Consider the following 21657-nt stretch of genomic DNA (forward strand, 5'->3'; position numbering starts at 1 on the left):
CACGCACATACACACACACACACGCACACACACACGACGTTAATCCCCCGCACATACACACACACACACGCACACACACAGGACGTTAATCCCCCGGAAAGCCACTAAAAGGATGGAAACTTAATCCAACCCCACTCAGGGCGGGGCCTCGGGCTGCTGAGCATGGGTGAGAGGGTGACCAGGGCACACGTGTGTGCCCGTCTCCCGCCATGTCTCTGAGCAAGATGGCCAGCAGCAGATGCAGCCCCAAGAGCAGGTGCCAAGAGCAAACCTCTTCCCGACGCTGACATGGTGGTGCTGGCAACAGAAAACAGGCCAGCACCTCGAGCAAGTATCCCGGAAACAGTCCCATAGTCCCTGCTGTCCTCACCCAGCCATGGACAGGGCGGCCTCACCTCATCCCAGCCAGAGTGGAAGCTGAGAACTGTGGAGAAATGACGCTGTGAGCCACAGGAGAGAGCTGAGGGTTGGGAAGACAGAGGGGATGCTGGGGCCATGGTCCTGAGGACAGAGAGGATACTGGAGCCATGGTCCTGAGGACATGATGTTGGGAGCCATGGTCCTGAGGACAGAGAGGATGCTGGGAGCCATGGTCTCGAGGACAGAGAGGATGCTGGGAGCCATGGTCCTGAGGACAGAGAGGAAACTGGAGCCATGGTCCTGAGGACATGATGTTGGGAGCCATGGTCCTGAGGACAGAGAGGATGCTGGGAGCTAGGCACTGGACAGGAAATGCATTGTGTGATGACGACCCTTGCTTGACCTGGATATACAACAGTTTAGAAGTGATGGAGGGGATAAAAAGAAAAAGCAGAGCTTTTCAGAATTGGCGCATGCGGCCCGGTTCATCTGCTGTGAGGAGTCCTGTGAGAGGCGCAGGCATCGCTCACGCCAGTCCGTCACTCCTCTGTGACCTAAGCCTGCTCCAGGCCTTCAGGTGTCCACACAGGCAGAACCGGTACCCAAGAGAGACAGCGGACCAGAGTCTGGAGGGCTGAGTCAGGCCCCAGGAGGGGAACCTGAGCGACACAGACAGGCTGGGCACAGTGGAGGGAAGAGCCGGTGCCCCTCCTGGCAGCCGCTCCCTCCACAGGGCCTCGGATTACACTTCCTTCCAGGCTGCATAGCTCCCGGGGCCCCTCCCGGGGAGACAGGCTGAAACTTGAGGTATCATGGGGGGGCTGACCTGGGCACGGCTGCCCCGCCTCCGGGCCCGGCCCACGGTCACTCCTCTCCCCCACAGCTCACACTCGCTGCAACGCCAGCACCCTGACCCTGCGCTGCCGAGCGTCGCCCTCCCGCGCGTCCCCCCCGCATCTCCCACGCACCCCCTGCGGGTCTCCCCTGCTTCCTCCACGCGTCTCCCGTGAGTTTTCTAGGCCTTCCCATGTGCATCTCCCGCGCCTCTCCCACGCATTTCTCGCGCCTCTTCCGCGCACACTCGGGCGCATCTCCTGCGCATCTTCCGCGCGTCTCCCGCGCAGCATCCTCGGGGGAGCCCCAGCCGCCCGGGCTGCGCCTGCGCGCACACGCAAGCACACCTTTGCACCTTCACACGACCCTCCCGACCTTCCGCTCTCCCGGGCACGCCCCCGCGGGCTCCCACGGTGCCGTCACGCTCGCCCGGCCCGCGCGCCCGCGTCCGCGCTGTCCGGCGCTGTCCCCCCCCGCCCGGCGCGCGCCCCGGCCGCGCTGCCGCCCTCCCTCCGCGCGCTTCGCCGGAGCCTCTCCGCCCCGGCCGGCCCCGCCCCTCCAGCGACGCCACGCCCACCGGGCGCGCAGTGGGCGGGTCCGGGGGCGGGGCGGACGCGGGGGCGGGGCCAGCGGCGCGGGAGGTGCAGGTGCCGGGCCGGGAGCGAGCGGCGGCGGCGGCGGCGGCGGCGGCGGCGGCGGCGGCGGCACCATGGGCCGGGCCCGGCGCTTCCAGTGGCCGCTGCTGCTGCTGTGGGCGGCCGCGGCGGGGCCAGGTAGGGTGACGGCGGCGGAAGCCGGGTCGGTGGGCCGGATCGGGGCGACGGGGGAGGTGTGCGCAGCGCGGGCGGGCTGGGGGGGTGTCGCGCCGCGGTGACAGCCGGGTCGTCCGGGGCCTGCAGAGGCCCGAACAATGCGCTGGAGGCGGCGGGGGCGCCGCGGGAGACCCTCGTCCCCGGACAAAGCGCGGCGCGGGCCGGGAGCCCGGAGCCGCGGGCCCGGCCGCCGTGCCGCAGCCCCCCCACCCCGCGCAGGCCCCGCTCCCGCGGGGACAAAGGCCCGAGACCCTCCCTCCCCCACGTCCCCCAGCCCGCCGTGTGCAGGCCGGCCCCGCCGTCCTCCCGTCCTGGTCTTTGGAGCCCTGTCTCTCTGTCTGCCCCCCCACCCCGTCCTCTGTCCCTCAGTCTTCAAGTCCCGTCCTTCCTTCTGTCCATCCTCCTTTCTTCTGGTGCCCCTTCCCGTCTCCCGCTCCGCCCTTGTCCCCCACCTCTGTCCCTGTCCCCGGGTCACTCTGCCTGCCCTCCCGCCTCTGTTCACTCTGCTCTGTCCCCGTGTTGCTGTCTCTCTGTGTCCCCATTCACCAGCTCTCTCCCTGTCTCCTTGACGCCCTGTCTTCCCTCCTCTGTCCCCCGTCTGCCTAGTCCCCTCGTCCCTGTCCCCTACGGTTCACGTTCAGGTCTCTAGCGCCCCTGTCACCTAGCGGCCTCTCTCTCCCATCCCGCGGTCCCCTGTCCCCGACTCCCTCCATCCAGCCACCCCCCTTGCTCCTGGGGGAGTGGGGCCAGGCCAGGCAGTGGCGATGTGTGAAGTGGGATGGAGAAGGCTGGCATGTGGGCACACACGTGGGTTCCGCAAACGTCTCCCCAAGCCCTCCCACCGTGCACACAGCCAGGCCACACTCACAGGGCCCCCTCCAGGACATGCCCTTCTCCTTCACTGTGGGAAGCCGGAGACCCCCAAGGCAGGGTGACCCCTGAGGCTGGGGACAAGGTCAGGGGATGTCACCTGTGTGTCTCCCATCTACTGTGGGATGGGGAGGTGGCGGGGCCGACAGTAGCAGGCCTGGGGGCTCCTGGAGGGAGTTGAGAGGCATTGGGATCAGTGGTCCAGGACTCTCCCCCATCCACCCCCCGCTCCAGCTCTGCCAAGCGAGGGTGCTGGGGGTGGTCGGTCGGAGGGAGCTTCCGAGGCGTCCTCACACTGAGGGTGCAGCTGAGGACGAGGCTGGGGCAGGGCCGACCTTGCGAGTTCTGCCTTCTGTAGACTTCTGTGGTTGCTTCCTGAGTTTTGTCAGTCCCCCCCTTCGCAACAGCCATGCCCCAATTTCCCAGGTGAGAGCTTGGGCCTCAGTACATTTCCGTCCATTTTTATTCGTCTTTATTCTTATGCGAGGAAACCAGGCTCTTAGGATCCAGGGGCTGGTGAGTGCAGTGAACAAAGAGCCTGAGGCTATTTCAAACTCCCGGCCCCTTCGGACATTAGAGTGGAAGTCTTTAATCAAAGACTGTAACCTTTGCATTCCTAGAAGTTTCTTGGGCAGGGTGACCTGTAATCCCAGATGCTCTGGAAGCTGAGGCAGGAGGGTGACTTCCAGACTTAATAGGACTGCTACAGAGTGAGTTCAAGGCCAGCCTGGGCAATTTAGGGATATTCTGTTTCAAAATAAAGGAGTTAAAAAGGGGAGGGGGCTAGGGAAGCAGCATATCAGTAATAGGTGTCTGGAGTCTGCCATGAATGGCTGGGGTGGGGCTCGGGGAGGCCCTGCCCAGAGCCAGCAGCCACTGAGGGGCTGGGAACACAGTTCGGAGGCGCTTCAGAGGCCGTAGGTTCAATCCTCAGTACTGGAAGAGAGAGAGAGGGAAGGGGGAGAGAGAGGGAGAGAGAGGACAAAAAAGTTCTAGACTCTTAGTGGTGGCTAGTCTGTGAAATTGTGATATCCTGACCCACTGAGATTGTGCAGCCCCTGGGCCTTGAACCTTGGAACCCGAATGTAGCCCTAGCTACTTTCCTGCCCAGTTCAGGATTGAAATCCCAGGCACTTCTGGGAGGTGGCTTGTCCCTAGTGTGATTTTGAAGCCATTGCTTCCTTGCCTGGCATGTAATCCCTTCTGTAAACGGCCTCTAAATCACATGCTGTGGGCCTTTATGAGTGGGAAGCCACTCCAGGCCAGCAGCCGAGAGAACTGGGTCCAGACCGGACAGTCCTGTCTGGCGTAGTTTAATGGCTGTCTCTGTCCTTCTCAGGGCCTCAGTTTCTCTTTCTGGAGTCCTCGAGGGTTCCCACAGTGGTGCTTCTCACTGATATCCAGCTACTTTTCTATTTCTTAAACAAGGTCTCACTGTGTTCAAAAGGCTGGCCCTAAGTCCCTAGCAGCTGGTCTCAAGCTCATAGCAATCCTCCTGCCTCAGACTCTCAAGGGCGTGCCCCCATGCCCAGCTTCTTTACCGGATCTTTATGAAGGGCCCCAACCACCCGTTTAGGAGGGGCCACCACTTCTCCATACCCTGCCGGCAGGACTGAAGACCAGGGCCTAGATCTGTGCCAGAACAGAAGGAAGGAAGGAAGGAAGGAAGGAAGGAAGGAAGGAAGGAAGGAAGAAGGGAGGAAGGAAGGAAGGAGGGAAAGAGGGAGGGAGAGAAGAAGGAAGGAAGGAAGGAAGGAAGGAGGGAGGGAGGGAGGGAGGAGGGAGGGAGGGAGGGAGGGAGGAAGGAAGGAGGGAAAGAGGGAGGGAGAGAAGAAGGAAGGAAGGAGGGAGGGAGGGAGGGAGGGAGGAAGGAAGGAAGGAAGGAAGAAAGAAGGAAGGAGGAAGGAAGGAAGGATGGAGGAAAGAAGGATGGAGGAAGGAAGGTTGGAGGAAGGAAGGAAGGAAGAAAGAAAGAAGGAAGGAAGGATGGAGGAAAGAAGGATGGAGGAAGGAAGGATGGAGGAAGGAAAGGAGGAAGGATGGAGGAAGGGAGGGAGGGAGGAAGGAGGGAAAGAGGGAGGGAGAGAGGAAGGAAGGAAGGAGGAAGGGAGGGAGGAAGGAAGGAAGGATGGAGGGAGGAAGGAAGGATGAAGGAAGGAAGGAAAGAAAAAAGGAAGGAGGAAGGAAGGAAAGAAGAAAGAAGGAAGGAAGGAAGGAGTTCTGTCGCTCCTGCTCACGTCTGCTGAGATATGAGAGGAGGATGGCGCTGCCCAGGTGGACAGAAACATGTGCAAAGGGGCCAGTGCCCCAGAGCCAGGCCCAGGTTTGGGGGTTGGGGCGCCCACAGCCGGAAACTGGGTGAAAACAGAAGGAAGCCGAGAAAGCTATGTAGACACTGAGGGAGAATAAAGAGGCTGTGAGGAGGGAGAGCCCTGTGGAAGAGGACTTTGTTGATCCCAAGTTTCTCTCTCTGGATGACTCACTTGGCCCTGTCACAGAGCTCAGCAGCCACTCGGTGGAGGGCCCCTCGAGAATGGGCCCCGGGAGACAGCTACCACTGACCCCCGACCCACTCGTGGACGCCTGGGTCCCCAGAGTGTGGGGGTGGAGGTCAGGCTCCACACAGATTCCAAGACCTCAGACCCAGCAGGGCTGGGCCGAGGGGGGGGTTAATGTCGTGCGAGCCTGGCCTGTCCCCGACTTGGGGAGCACAAAGGCAGCTTTCTCTCTCTGGGTGTATGTGTGTGTTGGGGGGCAGCCAGACCCGCCAGCATCCAATGGCCCCAGAACCGAGCACCCGTGGCCAGCAGACACGGGGCACCCAGGCCCCTCCGGGACACGGGGCACGGGGTGGGCCGCGGGGTCTTCGTGGAAAGTGTGGAAGGGTAATGGTGTGAGACAAGCTGGGTTCAGCGGAGCCTGCGTTCTTCCGGGAGCGCCACACTCAGGGTGACCCTCTGAAGGACTCCACACCCCCTGGCTGAGCCAGGAGCCTGGAATCCGGGGAGTCCTGAGTGTTCCAGGAATGTGGGGGCCACAGGGAGGACTTTGTGTAAGGCTGCTGACTCACCCCTGCGCGCCCCCACCTAAAGCCCATTGATGGACACTGGGAGACAAAGGACAGAGGCGGGATCTGGATCAGGAGTTAAAGTTTTCAAGAGGGGAAAAGCTGGGCCTGGACGGAGGCTGGGGCTCAGACCCTGGGTCTAAGGGAGGAGGCTGTCCTGAGCCCTGGTCTGAGGGAGGAGGCTGAGGCTGGACCCCTGGTCTGAGGGAGGAGGCTGGGCCTGGACCCCTGGTCTGAGGGAGGAGGCTGTCCTGAGCCCTGGTCTGAGGGAGGAGGCTGGGCCTGGACCCCTGGTCTGAGGGAGGAGGCTGGGCCTTGACCCCTGGGTCTGAGGGAGGAGGCTGGGCCTGGACCCCTGGTCTAAGGGAGGAGGGCTGAGGCTGGACCCCTGGTCTGAGGGAGGAGGCTGGGCCTGGACCCCTGGGTCTGAGGGAGGAGGCTGAGGTTGGACCCCTGGTCTGAGGGAGGAGGGCTGAGCCTTGACCCCTGGGTCTGAGGGAGAAGGCTGGCCTGGACCCCTGGGTCTGAGAGAGGGGACAGGGCCTGGACCCCTGGTCTGAGGAAGGAGGGCTGAGCCTTGACCCCTGGGTCTGGGGGAGGAGGACTGAGGCTGAACCCCTGGTCTGAGAGAGGAGGCTGTCCTGGACCCTAAATCTGAGGGAGGAGGCTGTCCTGGACCCCTGGTCTGAGGGAGGAGGCTGTCCTGGACCCTGGATCTGAGGGAGGAGGCTGTCCTGGACCCCTGGTCTGAGGGAGGAGGCTGTCCTGGACCCTGGATCTGAGGGAGGAGGCTGTCCTGGACCCCTGGTCTGAGGGAGGAGGCTGTCCTGAACCCTGGATCTGAGGGAGGAGGCTGGGCCTGGACCCCTGGGTCTGAGGGAGGAGGCTGTCCTGGACCCCTGGTCTGAGGGAGGAGGCTGGGCCCGGATCCTCTGTATCTGAGGGAGGATGGCAAGGCCTGGGCCCCTGTGTCTGAGGACGAGGGCTGGAATGGGGATTTATAGTCCTGAGAGAAGAGGGCTGGGGTCTAAATCAGAGATCTGAGGTGAGTGGGAGTCCTGAAAGAGGAAAGAGAAGCTCTGCCTCTTTGGTTGACAGAGAAAGGGAGGCTGAGCTGCCCCTGACGCCTGCAGATACAGGCGCCTTCACAGGGCTGCTCTGCTGGAAGAATTGATGCTTTGTGCAGGATGCCGGACTCCGCCACTAGTGGGGGGCTCGGGGGGGTGCAGGCAGGACCCAGGAATGTACCAGCTCCCCAGGGCAGGGAAAAGGAAAGAGGCATGGTGCCAGGGACCCCTGGGGAATGGCTAGAGAGGGGGTGGCTATGACCTTCCCAGAATTGTGACCTTGAGACTCCCTTGGGTATTCGCTGACTCAGGACCCAGGAAGTACTCCCCCATTCTGCTTAGTCTCTGTGGGAACACCCACCAGCTGTGCTCTGTGGACCCCTGTCTCATGAGTCTGAGGGAAGAGGCTGGGCCTGGACTCTGTCTCATGAGTCTGAGGGAGGAAGCTGGGACTGGACCCCTGGTCTGAGGGAGGAGGCTGGGCCTGAACCCCTGGGTCTGAGGGAGGAGGCTGGGCCTGGACCCCTGGGTCTGAGGGAGGAGGCTGGGCCTGGACCCCTGGGTCTGAGGGAGGAGGCTGGGCCTGGACCCCTGGTCTGAGGGAGGAGGCTGGGCCTGGACCCCTGGTCTGAGGGAGAAGGCTGTCCTGACCCCAGGTCTGAGGGAGGAGGCTGTCCTGACCCCAGGTCTGAGGGAGGAGGCTGGGCCTGAGACAGTTGTTGCCTGTGGTCATGGGTCTGAGGGGGGAGGACTCCTGAGGCTCCAACAGCCCCTTCCCAGAACTCATGCACCCTCTTTCTCCAAGCACAGTTCCCCATGACTTCTGGCTGTCAGCAGCATTTCAAGGTCCGTGCCCCAGTCCCAGAAGCCTAGCCCCTCTCTCACCAGAAAGTCCCGCCCTCACCCCCCCAACCAGGAACAAAAGACGTGGGGCAATTAGTATTCTAGGCAGAGACACGCTTGCTTACTGACTCCTCAGTGGGGGGAGGGAATTAAACAAAAGCCCCCCCCCCGCCCCGTCTGCACCCTGGAGCAGCGAGCAGCTGGGGAACGGGAAGGGTGGAGGTCGGGGTCCCCACATGTCACTGGCTGACCTCGGGTAACCCCCCCAGCCTCACTCTCCATGCCTGTGAAATGGGGCGGGTTGGCCTCAGCTGTGAGGTCTGGCAGAGGTGGACTGAGGGCGTCTGTCCGCTTGGATCTTCTGTTTTGTGTCAGACCTCAGGCTGGCTCAGTCAAGGGCAGCTTGAACTCTGGCTCCCTCTGCCTCCGCCCCCAAGTGCCGGAATTACAGGTGTGCACCGGCGTGCCGGCTCCACCAACTGGGCCCAAGAGTTTAGTTTTGAGGTTTGGTTTTGTGAGATGGGGTTTCACCTCGGAGGCCCCGGCTAGCCTGGAACTCTCTCTGTCCACCAGGCTGGCCTCGAACTCACGGAGCTCCTCCCGCCTTTGCCTCCACAGCGGGCGAGGTCTTCCCTTTCTTGCCTGTGCACACTGGTTTTCCCAAGGCCTGGCCTGTGGTGACGCAGAGGGCACCAGGCTGGCCCCTGCGAAGCTGTCCCCGTGAGATGTCCTGGACTCGCTAACGAAGGCTAGCACCCTTCCTCAAGGTCACACGGGTGGTGAGGGCCGGGCTCCACCTTGACAGAGATCCCAGGGCAGGGTGTGGCAGGGCATGCCGGGGCCCCAGCCGCCACGGACGAGCGAGGGGTTCAGAGCCAGCCTGGACTGCAGCCTGTCTGTGTGGTGAGACACGGCCACGGGGCCAGGCCACGCACCAGGCCACAGCCTTCCCGTCGGAAGCTCACCGAGCATCCCCTGCCAGCACTAAGTGTTCCGTCCACTTCTTTTTAAACTTCCGTCTCTGTGCGTGCGGTCCCGGGAGGAGGCGCGGCTGGCCGTCTTCACCGACTGAGCCCTCCATGATCCGGTTCTGCTTCCGTTTGTTCGCCTGAGTCAGGGTCTCTGTTCCGTGGCCTTGAATCACGGTGTAGACCAGGCTAGCCTCCGACTCAGAGCTCGCTCCGCCTGCGCCTCTCAAGTGCTGGGTTTAAAGGCATGTGCCACCTTGTCTGGTTCAGTGAGTGTGTGTGTGTGGGTGTGCTCGGGCACGTGCATACGTGTTGTGTATGTGCATACATCTGTGTGTGCGCGCGCGCGTGCGCGTGTTTAATATTCTTTTTTTAAGCGTGTGTGTGTGTGTGTGTGTGTGTGTGTGTGTGTGTGTACGTCAGAGGCCGCAGGTTCCCGGAGCTGCAGCTGCTGGAGGTTGAGCCTGGGGTCCCCGCTGTCCAGCCCATGTCCAGTAGCCCAGGCTGGCTTCTGACGAGACACTCAGTGGGGGTGACCTTCACCCACTGATCCTCCTGTCTCCACGCCCGGGGGTGACTGAGGCCGAGCACACGTCCTGGCTGGGGGTGGGACCGCAGGCTCGGTGGCTCACACGTTTGCCTGCATGGAGCGCGTGTGCTTCCACAGAACACAGCAGCGTGTGGGGGGAGAGTGCTGGAGGCAGAGAGAGTGAGGGAGAGGCCTTCTGGGCGAGGTCAGGGGTCAGAGGCCAGAGGTCACGTCAAGGCCCTGAGGTGGGAGCCAGCTCAGCGTGCTCCAGGGACAGTGAAGCCTGGAGGTCGGTGAGGGAGGGTCACGGCGGGGCTGCGGGCCAGGGTTGGATGCTGCCAGCACCGGCAGGGCCTTGAGGCCTTGCACACCACCCGGCAGGGGCCCAGCCTAAGCTTCATCCCTGTTGGCACAGTGGTCCACACCGGGAAGCCCCCGGGAGGCTAAAGGCAAAGGTCACGTGTTCAAGGCGTGTGACGATGCCATAAGCTGTTTGTGCGCGAGCGTGCGTGTGGGGCAGTTGCTCTCCGCCTTGCTTTCTGCCTTCATTTTCACATGTTTATTTGGGACAGTGTCACGGTCACCCTTGCCAGCTGAGAACTCACCGGGAGGGCCTGGCTGGCCTGGAACTCTCCTCTTGAGTGCTGGGGTTAGGGGCGCACGCCACCACGCCCGACTCTTGGGTTTTTATTTCATATGTGTGGTCCCTGAACGGGAGCTCACAGGGGGCGGGGAGCCGCCGTGCTGGGCATCAGGCCGCGTCCCTGGAGGAGCTGCCTGCCCTCAGCCCCCGGGCCGCTCTCAGCCCCGAGCTTCTTAAGTCATGGGGGGGCAGGTGCCGTGACGGTGGGCGGGCGGAGGACGAAGGGCAGCAGCCGTTTCTCCCTCCATCATGTGGGGTCCAGGGATTGGACATGGGGTGTCCATCTTAGGGCAAGCGCCTGTGCTCGCTCGTCCCCTCCCTGGCGCTGTGCTCACTGAGCCACCCTTCCCGCCCTTCCGCCTTTTTGGTAGAGGGTCTCTCCAGCTGCCCAGAGCACAGAGGACCCAGCACCCACACGGCCACTCACAACCGTCCGGAATTCCAGTTGCAGGGGTGTCTGGCCCCTGCTCCTCACTCCTGAGGGCACCAGGCCTATGTGCAGGCAAAAAGCTTACACACGTAAAAATCAATCATAGGTTTAAAAAAAGGAGCCAGGTGGTGGCACACGCCTGTGATCCCAGCACTCTGGAGGCAGAGCAGGCGGATCTCTGTGAGTTCAAGGCCAGCCTGGTCTACAGAAAGAGTCTAGGACAGCCAAGGTTACACAGAGAAACCCCATCTCAAAAATTCAAAAAAGAAGAGAAGGAGGAGGAGAAAAGAGAAAGAAAGAAATGGAATGAAAAGGAAAAAATATCCATAAACTCTGGGTGTGGTGGCGTGCCTGTGTTCTTAGCATGTGCAAGGCAGAGTCAAGACGGTCACATGCTACAGCTCAGCCTTAGATGTGAGGGGCAGGCTTGGGAGAGCCACAGATATGTTCTGGAGAGATCTGGATTCGAGGCGATGCCAGGAAAGGGTTCTGGGGGGGCAGAAGGAATCATGGTATGTTTTAGCAGTAAGATATGCAGACACTGACAAAGGGCTGAGTGTCAGGGCTGAGGAGGGGAAGGGATGGTGTCAGGGCTGAGGAGGGGAAGGGCTGAGGAGGGGAAGGGATGGTGTCAGGGCTGAGGAGGGGAAGGACTGAGGAGGGGAAGGGATGGGTGTCAGGGCTGAGGAGGGGAAGGGCTGAGGAGGGGGAAGGGATGGGTGTCAGGGCTGAGGAGGGGAAGGGCTGAGGAGGGGAAGGGATGGGTGTCAGGGCTGAGGAGGGGAAGAGCTGAGGAGGGGAAGGGATGGGTGTCAGGGCTGAGGAGGGGAAGGGATGGGTGTCAGGGCTGAGGAGGGGAAGGGCTGAGGAGGGGAAAGGGCTGAGGATGGGAAGGGATGGTGTCAGGGCTGAGGAGGGGAAGGGCAAACACTGGGTGCTTGTGGCCCTTTGGCCTGAGCACCATCTGAGGCAAGGATTGAAGGTGATGAGTTTGTCACTCCAGGAGACGCTAGCTGAAATGTCATTACCAACAAAGACTCAGACACTCGCAGCTCTTGGTTCTATCACTGTGTCTGGTCGCTGGACCCAGAACGGCTGCCAGAAGTCCATGTCTCCCATCCTGTTTCCAGGGTACGTGAGGGTGTCCCGCAGAACCAAAGGGTCTGTCTCCTTTATTAGGAACTACTTTGTAAGTTACTATGCGATAGTTTTGCTCAGGTCCAATTAGAGTAAACTTTATCACACGGCCTTGCCTAGCTGCAAGGGAGTCAGACATGCCTCTCGGGACAGGGTACCACCATAAAGTACAGTGAGGATTTGATAGGTGGAGAGACTGTTAGGAAGCAGGCAGCTTCTGTCCCTCCGCCCACCTGTGCTCTTGACAGCGAGGGCGTCGCACTCATCTGTGGCTGGTTCAAGGGATTGCACTTCATCTGGCTTCTCCTGGGCACCAGCCTCAGAAACCTCCCTCCCTGTCAGCCGGCCCCGGGGCGGGAGGAGGAGGCGAGGAAGACTGCCGAGCCCGTTTTGTCTCTTCGAGGCTCTCGATCCAGCCCCGAGTGTGGGTACTCCAGGCGTGCTGTCACGCCCAGCCACGGAGGTGCCACTGTCCTGGAGAAACCAAACGGTGCACTCCGGTTCCGGGAGACAGCTGGGCTGAAAGGCAGAGCGAGCGGCAGAGTGCGGCAGCCCTTCTCGGGGTTCTGTGCACACTCAAGCCCTGTACTTACACAGGTGTGCACACCACACAGTAGGGTCCGGACGCTGGAGAGATGGCTTGGTGGTGGGGCTGTTCTTTCAGAGGACCCAGGTTTCACACTCAGCCCCCACGTGCAGCTCTCATTTCGGGGTTCAGATGCGCTCTTCCGGTCTCTGTGGCCCCCAGACGCACAGATTTTGTGCACACACATGCAGGCCAGTGGCCCGAGGCGGGCAGGGCTGGAAGGCACGGGGCCTGGCTTCTGGGGTTCTCACAGTGGCCGGTCCCCGCCCACGCACCGGGGAGCAGGTGAGGCTCCGGGTCTGCTGCTGGTACCGAACCCGATAAGGGGAATTGGGAGAATGCGGGCTGAAGCAGAGCCCTGTGCTGGGCAGTAGTGGCACGTGCCTTTCATTTGAGTTCTCAGGAGGCGGGTCTCTGTGAGTTCGAGGCCAGCTTGGTCTACAGAGCAAGGTCCAGGACAGTCAGGGCTACACAGAGAAACCCTGTCTAGAAAAACTAGGAAGGAAGGAAGGAAGGAAGGAAGGAAGGAAGGAAGGAAGGAAGGAAGGAAGGACATGGCAATGCCGTGACCACAGGACCTCCAACAGCACGTGACTGTTGAGTGCCAGCTATGGTGGAGTTGAAGGTCCTGGGGGTGTTGCTGCTGGTTAGGCTGGGCTTTCAGCTTTCCTTCTTTGCCAACGGAAATGGAGCCATGACCTTGCCCAGGTCAAGCAAACACGGAGCCACACCCCAGCCCCTCACTGGGGGACTCTAGGCAGGGGCTCTACCACTGAGCCACACCCCAGCCCCTCACTGGGGGAGTCTAGACAGGGGCTCTACCACTGAGCCACACCCCAGCCCCTCACTGGGGGAGTCTAGACAGGGGCTCTACCACTGAGCCACACCCCAGCCCCTCACTGGGGGATTCTAGGCAGGGGCTCTACCACTGAGCCACACCCCAGCCCCTCACTGGGGGACTCTAGGCAGGGGCTCTACCACTGAGCCACACCCCAGCCCCTCACTGGGGGACTCTAGGCAGGGGCTCTACCGCTGAGCCACACCCCAGCCCCTCACTGGGGGAGTCAAGGCAGGGGCTCTACCACTGAGCCACACCCCAGCCCCTCACTGGGGGAGTCTAGGCAGGGGCTCTACCACTGAGCACACCCCAGCCCCTCACTGGGGGAGTCTAGGCAGGGGCTCCACCCCTGAGCACACCCCAGCCCCTCACTGGGGATTCTAGGCAGGGACTCCACAGCTGAGCCATCCCCCAGCCCAGGATAACCTTTCCAGACTTGTAATTTGTTCTTCTAATGGTTGTTCCGTGTGGGCTAACTGCCAGCACAGATAATCCTGAACTTGCAGTGTGTCAACAAAAAGCCAGAGATCTGAGTTGGCATAGTGGTACACACCTTTTTAAAATTTATTATGATGATGATGATGATGTTTTCAATTTTGTTTTTGTTTTTTGAGATGAGGTTTCTGGGTGTAGCCCTGGCTGTCCAGGAACTCGCTCTGTAGACCAGGCTGGCCTCAGACTCAGAGTCCTGGGGTTAACGGTATGCACCATGAAGCCAAGTGTGGTGGCACACACTTTTAATCCCAGCACGTGGGAGGTGGAAGCAGGTGGATCTTTGTGACTCCGAGGGCAGCTTGGTGTACATGAGTTCTAGGTCAGCCAGGGCTGGGCAGAGGCCTTATCTGAGGCAGGCGTGGAGAGCAGGCACGGGGGCCTTTCTCACGGGAGGCTCTGCCTTAGGCTGTTGTGACCTTAGGTGTGTGGGGCTGCGGGGGAGGAAGGCTGAGTGGGAAGAAGTGTGTCCGGGACTACAGCGGGGGGCCTGTCAGTCACCGGGCCCGGCAGGGACGCCGGGAAGCAGGGGAGCTGTGTCAAAGTGCCCAGGAAGGTGCATTCTGAGCCAGGGGCAGGGTTGTTCGTGCAGCCGTGCCTCTGCTGGGGGGCGGGGGGCAGGAGGATCAGCGACTCCCCCGGGAGGCTCTTTGCTCACTCACACTGCCACACGGAGGCTGCTTCAGAGGGCGGGCCTTCCCGGGCCACCCGGGCCGCCCACCCGGGGTCCAGTCAGAGTGTGAGGGGCAGCCTCCCACCACGCACTGTGACTGAGGGTGGCCCTGAACTCCCAACCCTCCGCCTCCAGCGCTGGGGTGCGACGCACTCACCGCCAGGCCCGATTTGTGCCAGGCTGGGTACAGGGTCTGGCTTTGGCTGCATTCTCGGCCCTGTGGCCCGCCCTGGCCCAGAGCTGTCAGTGTGCTGGGCTGTCCTGCTTGTGCCTGCGTGCGGGCTCTGTGGCAGATTCCGCTGCGCGTCAGGGGCGAGGGCCTCCTAACAGCTGACCCGGCTGGGGTCCCTGGAACCCGGGCTGCCATGGGACGCTGGCAGAGGGGGCTGAGAGGGCAGGGACCGCGATCCGCAGCTGAAAGGCGCCCCCACAGCCTGCGTGCCAGCTCCGGGCCCAGGGGGCCTTCTTCAGGGCCCCCAGTTCTGTCCATCCCCGGGCACACCCTCTCCCTTGTACTAGCGAGTCTTCTCCACGCCCACAGACGTGTGCTCCGGAGACCAGCAAAGGCGGCCTTCCGTGTGGCCTCCGCCCCCAGGGCCCGAGGCAGAAGGGTGGCCGGGGTCCGAGGCCCCGTGGGCTGTGGGGCGAGGACGGGCGTTGACAAGTGTGCGCCGAAGTCAGGGGCGGTCCTCAGGGCGAGCCGGCGCTCCGGGAAGGCTGGGTCAGCCGGGAGGCGGCTTCCGCAGACCCAGAACCTGGGCGCACGCACCCTGTCCGTCTGCGCAGGGACCGGGCAGGAGGTGCAGACAGAGAACGTGACGGTGGCCGAGGGGGGCGTGGCCGAGATCACCTGCCGGCTGCACCAGTATGACGGCTCCATCGTGGTGATCCAGAACCCCGCGCGGCAGACCCTTTTCTTCAACGGCACGCGAGGTGAGCGCCCGGACACGCGGGGCTCCCCACGGGGCCGCACACGGGCCGGGCTCCCCACGGGGCCGCACACGGGCTGGGCTCCCGGGTCCTGCAGGGGTGAGGGGGGCTGGGCTCCCCACGGGGCCGCACACGGGGCTGTGCTCCCCGGTCCTGCAGGGGTGAGGGGGGGTGTGGACTCCCGGGGTCCTGCAGGGGTGAGGCCGGGGGGGGGGGCTGGGCTTCCCGGTCCTGCAGGGGTGAGGGGGGCTGGGCTCCCGGGGTCCTGCAGGGGTGAGGCTGGGGGCTGGGCTCCCCGGTCCCTCGGGGGGGTCTGGGGCCAGGACCGAGTAACAGGTCGGACCCAGCTGTGGGTGGGGGAGGGGAGGGCTGCAGCCGTGCGCGGCCCAGAGAGCCCCAGGTTCAAGGCCTGCCTCCTGCAGCGCTGAAGGACGAGCGGTTCCAGCTGGAGGAGTTCTCCCCGAGGCGAGTGCGCATCCGCCTCTCGGACGCCCGCCTGGAGGACGAGGGCGGCTACTTCTGCCAGCTCTACACGGAGGACACGCACCACCAGATCGCCACGCTCACCGTGCTGGGTGCGCCCCGGGTCCCCCGTTCCCCCCTTGTTCCCCCGGAGCCCCACTTTCCCTGGGTGCCCCCTCGTTCCCCGGGTTCCCCCCACGTTCCCCCGGATCCTCCGTTCCCCCGGGTTCCCCCCCCGTTCCTCCGGAGCCTCCCCCGTTCCCTCGTTCCCCCGGTCCTCCCCCGTTTCCCGGGTCCCCCGTTCCCCCAGAGCCCCCCTCGTTCTCTGTGTGCGTCCCGGGGTCTCGGCAGCCAGATCGGCCTGACCTCGGTGCCCCCGGTCGCGGCCCCTTCTCCGCGCAGTGGCTCCGGAGAACCCCGTGGTGGAGGTCCGGGAGCAGGCGGTGGAGGGCGGCGAGGTGGAGCTCAGCTGTCTGGTCCCTCGCTCGCGCCCCGCAGCGGTCCTGCGCTGGTACCGAGACCGCAAGGAGCTGAAAGGTGCCACTGGGGCGGGGCGGGGCTTAGGGGGAGGCGGGGCCGGGCGGGCTGGGGTGCTGACCCACGCCTGGCATTCCAGCGTTTGGGAGGGGTGGGGAGGGGTGTCAGGGGTTCAAAGTCATGCTCAGCCATCCAGGGAGTTCGAGGCCAGCCCGGACCACCTGAGACCCTGTCTCAAGGCCAACAGCGGGACCACAAAGCTTAGAGCAGACTTCCTAAGGGCGCGAGGCGCCCAGGCAGGACCCCTGCCCGAGGTGACGGGCTGGGTCGCACAGGCGTGAGCAGCGGCCAGGAGAACGGCAAGGTGTGGAGCGTGGCGAGCACCGTGCGCTTCCGTGTGGACCGCAAGGACGACGGCGGCATCGTGGTCTGCGAGGCGCAGAACCAGGCGCTGCCCTCGGGGCACAGCAAGCAGACGCAGTACGTGCTGGACGTGCAGTGTAAGTGCCCGGGCCTGCGCGCCCGTCCCCGGTCCCGTCCGCGGCAGCGCGCGCCCCTGGGTCCATCCCGGGCTTAGCGCGCCCCTGGGTCCATCCCGGCTGAGTGCGCGCCCTGGTCCATCCCGGCTGAGCGCGCGCCCTGGTCCATCCCGGCTCAGCGCGCCCCTGGTCCATCCCGGCTCAGCGCGCCCCTGGTCCATCCCGGCTGAGCGCGCCCCTGGGTTCATCCCGGCTGAGCGTGCACCCCTGGTCCATCCCGGCTGAGCGCGCGCCCTGGTCCATCCCGGCTGAGCGCGCCCCTGGGTCCATCCCGGGCTCAGCACGCCCCTGGGTCCATCCCGGGCTCAGCCTGCCCCTGGGTCCATCCCGGGCTCAGCGCGCCCCTGGGTCCATCCCGGCTGAGTGTGCCCCTGGTCCATCCCGGGCTCAGCGCGCCCCTGGGTCCATCCCGGCTGAGCGCGCCCCTGGGTCCATCGCGGCTGAGCGTGCGCCCCAGGGTCCCGTCCCCGGCTGAGCGTGCGCCCCTGGGATCCCGTCCCCGGCTGAGCGTGCGCCCCTGGTCCATCCCGGCTGAGCGTGCGCCCCTGGTCCAGCCCCGCGTGAGCTCTCTTTCATTCCTCCTGCCGCAGACTCGCCCACGGCGCGCATCCACGCCTCTCAAGCTGTGGTCAGGGAGGGAGACACTCTGGTGCTGACGTGCGCTGTCACGGGGAACCCCAGGTGGGACCTGACTCCTGTCTGCCAGGTCCGAAACACGCGTGGGTCCTGTAGAAAGAGGCCGTGAAGCCGGACTCCTGAGGAAAGGGGGGTGGCGGCGATAGAATTCTTCCCTCCAGCCTGCTGGCTTTGCGCAAGCTGGCCGGGAGGCAGCCTCGTGCGTGTGTGTGCGCGCGCGCGCTCGTGTGTGTGTGTGTGTGTGCGCGCGCTCGTGTGTGTGTGTGCGCGCGCTCGTGTGTAGGGTATTTACTCATATGTGTACAGTGCGCTGACTGCACGAGCACCAGCACGCCAGCAGAGGGCGCCTGATCTCACCAGGGATGGTTGTGAGCGCCCTGTGGGTGCGGGGATCGAGCCCAGGCCCCGTGCAGAGCAGCAGTGCTCTCCAGCGGGGACGGGGGTCCGGCTCCGCGGAAGAGAGGTCCGCCCCGCCCGCGCAGGCCCCGGCTCTGACTCACGCCAGGCTTGTTGACAGTCGCCTTCCCCGCGGAGGCGCCCCGAGCGCTGTGGGCTCTCCGCTCCCCCTGTGCGGGCGGGCAAGGCCCCGCGGGCACATCCCTCCTGAGACTGGCTTTCCCCACGGCCAGGCCCAGCCAGATCCGCTGGAACCGTGGGAATGAGTCCCTGCCGGAGAGGGCGGAGGCGGCGGGCGAGACGCTCACGCTGCCCGGCCTGGTGTCTGCAGACAACGGCACCTACACCTGCGAGGCGGCGAACAAGCACGGCCACGCGAGGGCGCTCTACGTGCTCGTGGTCTACGGTGAGGGCAGGGCGTGGTGAGGCAGGCCTGGGGCGGGGCGGGGCGTGGTGGGGCGGGCCTGGAGCGGGGCGTGGTGGGCCTGGGGGCGGGGCGTAGTGAGGCGGGGCGTGTCTGTGGGCGGGGCGTGGTGAGGCAGGCCTGGGGCGGGGCGGGCCTGGGGGCGGGGCGTGGCGAGGCAGGCCTGGGGGCGGGGCGTGGTGAGGCAGGCTGGGGGCGGGGCGTGGTGAGGCAGGCTGGGGGCGGGGCGGGCCTGGGGGCGGGGCGGGCCTGAAGCGGGGCGTGGTGAGGCGGGGCGGGGCGTGGTGAGGCGGGCAGGGCGGAAAGGAAGGCCCGGGTTGGTTTGGCGGGTAGGACCTCGCCTGCGGTCCCGGCGCCTGGGCCGCTGAACCGAGGGGATGGCTGGTTCGATGCCGGCCCGGGCTTACAGAGCCATTCTGCCGGGAACGGGTGGGGCGGCGGGGCGGCGAGGTCCAGCTTGGAGGCTCTCCCCACCGCGCGAACATTGCGGGGACCCCTGAGCGGGGGCAGGCGGGGGCAGGCGGGGTCTGCTTCCAGGTCGAGGCGGCTGTTACACGAGGACCCGGCTGGGAATCAGAGAAAGGGAGCCCGCGGCCGTGGCCGTGTCAGACGGTCACAGGCAGACCTGGAGCCGCCCTGAGCCTTGGCTGGGGGAGCCGGGGTCAACACAAAGGGCTGGGGGCGGCGCGGCCTCGAGTGTGCGCACAGGACGGGGCCAGCAGAGAGGCGGGGGATCGCCGTGGGTTCGAGGCCGGCCCGGCCCGCGTGCGGCGCGCTGGCGGGGGGATCGCCGTGGGTTCGAGGCCGGCCCGGTCCGCGTGCGGCGCGCTGGCGGGCAGGGAGCGAGGCTGTGCGGCCTCGTCTGGCAGCCTGGCTTAGCATGGCGGCCTGGTCCCTCCGGCAGACCCCGGCGCGGTGGTGGAGGCGCAGACCTCGGTTCCCTACGCCATCGTGGGCGGCATCCTGGCGCTGCTGGTGTTCCTGATCATCTGTGTGCTGGTGGGCATGGTCTGGTGCTCCGTCCGGCAGAAGGGTGAGCGGGGCGGGGCCTAGGGCGAGGGCGGGGCCTGCGCCGGCGGGGGCGGAACCTGGGGCTGATGGAGGGGCGGGGCCTGAGGCAGCGGGGCGGGGCCTGAGCCGGCAGGGCGGGGCGGTGGAGGGGCGGGGCCTGGACCAGGGGGCGGGGCCGGCTCTGACGGCGTAGACCGCGACGACCGGGCGCCCAGGCCGCGGCTCAGCGGGCAGCTGCCCAGCACGCGCGGAGCCGTGGACGACGCTGCACAGAGCCGTGCCTGTCTGCTGGGGGGTGGCGGCAGGAGAACCCGAAGTTCAAAGCCGCTTGTGCCTGAGTTGGAGGGTTGCCGGGAAACTGGACGCCGCGTCCGGGGGCTGCGTGGGGGTGAGGACGCTTCTCCTTGAGGGTTGGAGTCTTCCTAACTCCTCCTTCCCTCCTCCCCGCCGCTCGCCCCGCCGTGCCCTCTGCCTGGGGCATCCTTCCGCCCTCAGGCTCCTACCTGACCCACGAGGCCAGCGGCCTGGACGAGCAGGGAGAGGCCAGAGAAGCCTTCCTCAACGGCAGCGACGGCCACAAGCGGAAAGAAGAGTTCTTCATCTGACCCCACCCACTGCCAGCCGCGGAGCCAGCGGAGACCCGACCAGAGCCCGACGCCGGCCTCCCCACTCAACACCTCGGGCCGGGGCGTGGCCAGGGGACGGGCGCCCGGGCCTCTCCGAGGCCGGGGTCCCCAGGACACAGGGGCTGCAAGCCCTCCTCGACCGAGTCCAAGGACGGGTACTAGGGATTTGGGTTGGGGGAAGGCCAGACCCCAGGCTACAGAACCAGGCCCTGTGGGGAGGGGTCAGATTCTGGGAAGGGTGGGGTGGGCGGGGAAGGGAAACACAGATTTCTTTGGGGTCTCGGACCCCGTGCCAGCCATTGTAAGAGTTCCACAGAGCTCTGGGCACCTCTTTGCAAAGCCATGTTTGCACGGTGGGGGGAGGGGCGGGGAGGGCGTGGAATGGGAATTCTGTGTCTTTGTGTGAACACTCTGAGGGGCAGTGAGGGAGACACCCCAACCCTTATCCAGCGCCCCTCCCCTGGGTTCCTGGGGGCTCCCCTTCCCTCCATCTTCCCGTCTCTCCTCCAGGCCCCAGGGAGGGGGAAAGGATTTTGGAGGGAATTGTGGTCTCTATGGTTTTATATATAATATATTAAAAAAATCAAAAATCTGTATGAAAAATATCAGATTGCACCCCTCTCCCCCAGTCCTGGCTTTTGCCCCTTTTTCTTGTTTAAAAAAAAAACAAAAAAAACAGAAGAAAACACATTTTTGTACGGGGCGGGGAAGGGTTGGGAGGGGTTGGCAATCCACTAACCACGATTAAACCGAGGAGAGAAGCGCGAGGGGTGGCTGTGTGTCTGTCCCTCCGTCCACGCTGTCGATCCACGCTGTACCACTGGGGGGCGCCATGGACACCACTGCACGGGAAGAAGTGGCCAGACCTCCCTCATGAGGCCACCCCCTTCCGCTCATCCCCAAAACTCCAGACTTGGTTGCTTCGGGCTTCGGGTGCGGATGGAGGAGGGGTGAGGGCTGTGTTGCTTTGTCATTTCTGCGTTTTGAGACGGCAGCTCAGGCTGGTCCTGAACTCGCGGTAGTGCTTCTGCCTCAGCTTCTGAAAGGCTGGCGTATGGGCATGAGGGACCTCAGCCAGCAATTTGCACGTTTTCACGAGCTCTGACTTCACGCCGTCATCACGGCAGCCCCTCCTGTGTTCCCATTCGCACACTCGCATCCTGCCAGCTTCGTGAGCTTGAGAGCCTAGGGTCAGCCTGGGCTGGACCCTGCTGCGGCCCGGCAATGGGCGGGAGGATGCCGGTCAGCTTCACTGAGCTGCGCCGAGACCTCCACCAGTCAACAGTGTCCGGCGCCGGCGGTGAATCAAACAGCCCTGCACACACACACACACACAGATACACACACACAGATACACACACAGATACGCACACTCATGCACATACACTCATTCTCACACAGTACACACACACACACACACACACACGGACAAACACACGGACAAACACACGGAGCTGTTCCGGGTGAACAGGAATCTGAGGTTCTCCTGCTGGGGCGCTAAGGACTGGGTGAATGGCCAGTCCTCCGCCTGTCCTCCGCCCTGAGCAGCTCGGAGGATGGAGCCTGCCGGGAGCGGGCGGCCGGGAGCGGGCGGGCGGCGGGAACGGCTCCGGGCGGCCCTGTGTGCGCAGCAGCGCCAGGCCAGGGCACCGCAGTGAGACCCTGCCCACGCACACGTGCACAGGCGAGCTGGCCACGGTCTCACTTTGCTTAAGGCCCGCGAAGTCCCAGGCACCCTTCACCCCGTTTTCACCCACCATCAAAAGGGGACGTTTAGGCAGGCGCGCGCCTGTGACCCCAGCATCTGGGCGGTGGAGGCGAGCCGAGCTCTGCGAGTTCGAGGCCAGCCTGGGCCTCAGGGTCCAGGACAGCCAGGGCCACACGGAGAAACCCTGTCTTGAGGCCCCCAAGCGCCTCATTTATTGCAGCTGTCAGTGTCCCTGTCAGTCTGCAGGGCCGAGAGCGCAGAGCAGGGAGAAGGCCTGAGGCTGTAGGATTATTGTTTGT

The 21657-nt window shown here is 64.3% G+C and overlaps 1 protein-coding gene across 1 annotated transcript; it reads left to right on the top strand.

The window, feature by feature from the left end:
• The first annotated feature begins 1802 nt into the window (after positions 1 to 1802).
• Cadm4 (cell adhesion molecule 4) lies at positions 1803 to 20417 on the top strand. Its single transcript, XM_060366381.1, has 9 exons — positions 1803 to 1967; positions 14936 to 15082; positions 15502 to 15654; positions 15944 to 16078; positions 16354 to 16518; positions 17148 to 17238; positions 17823 to 17995; positions 18918 to 19046; positions 19520 to 20417. The coding sequence occupies exons 1-9, from the start codon at positions 1904 to 1906 to the stop codon at positions 19627 to 19629; spliced, it is 1167 nt and encodes a 388-aa protein (XP_060222364.1). The 5' UTR covers positions 1803 to 1903; the 3' UTR covers positions 19630 to 20417.
• Positions 20418 to 21657: the final 1240 nt, after the last annotated feature.

This window comes from Meriones unguiculatus, chromosome 14, assembly GCF_030254825.1.
Source record: "Meriones unguiculatus strain TT.TT164.6M chromosome 14, Bangor_MerUng_6.1, whole genome shotgun sequence".
Lineage (NCBI taxonomy): Eukaryota > Metazoa > Chordata > Mammalia > Rodentia > Muridae > Meriones > Meriones unguiculatus.

Excerpts from the sequence above, each read along its gene's own strand:
- Cadm4 (XM_060366381.1), top strand. The coding sequence starts at position 1,904 with ATGGGCCGGGCCCGGCGCTTCCAGTGGCCGCTGCTGCTGCTGTGGGCG. Across the intron at positions 1,968-14,935 it reads GGCGGCCGCGGCGGGGCCAG|GGACCGGGCAGGAGGTGCAG; the intron begins GTAGGGTGACGG and ends CCGTCTGCGCAG. Across the intron at positions 16,079-16,353 it reads AGACCGCAAGGAGCTGAAAG|GCGTGAGCAGCGGCCAGGAG; the intron begins GTGCCACTGGGG and ends TGGGTCGCACAG.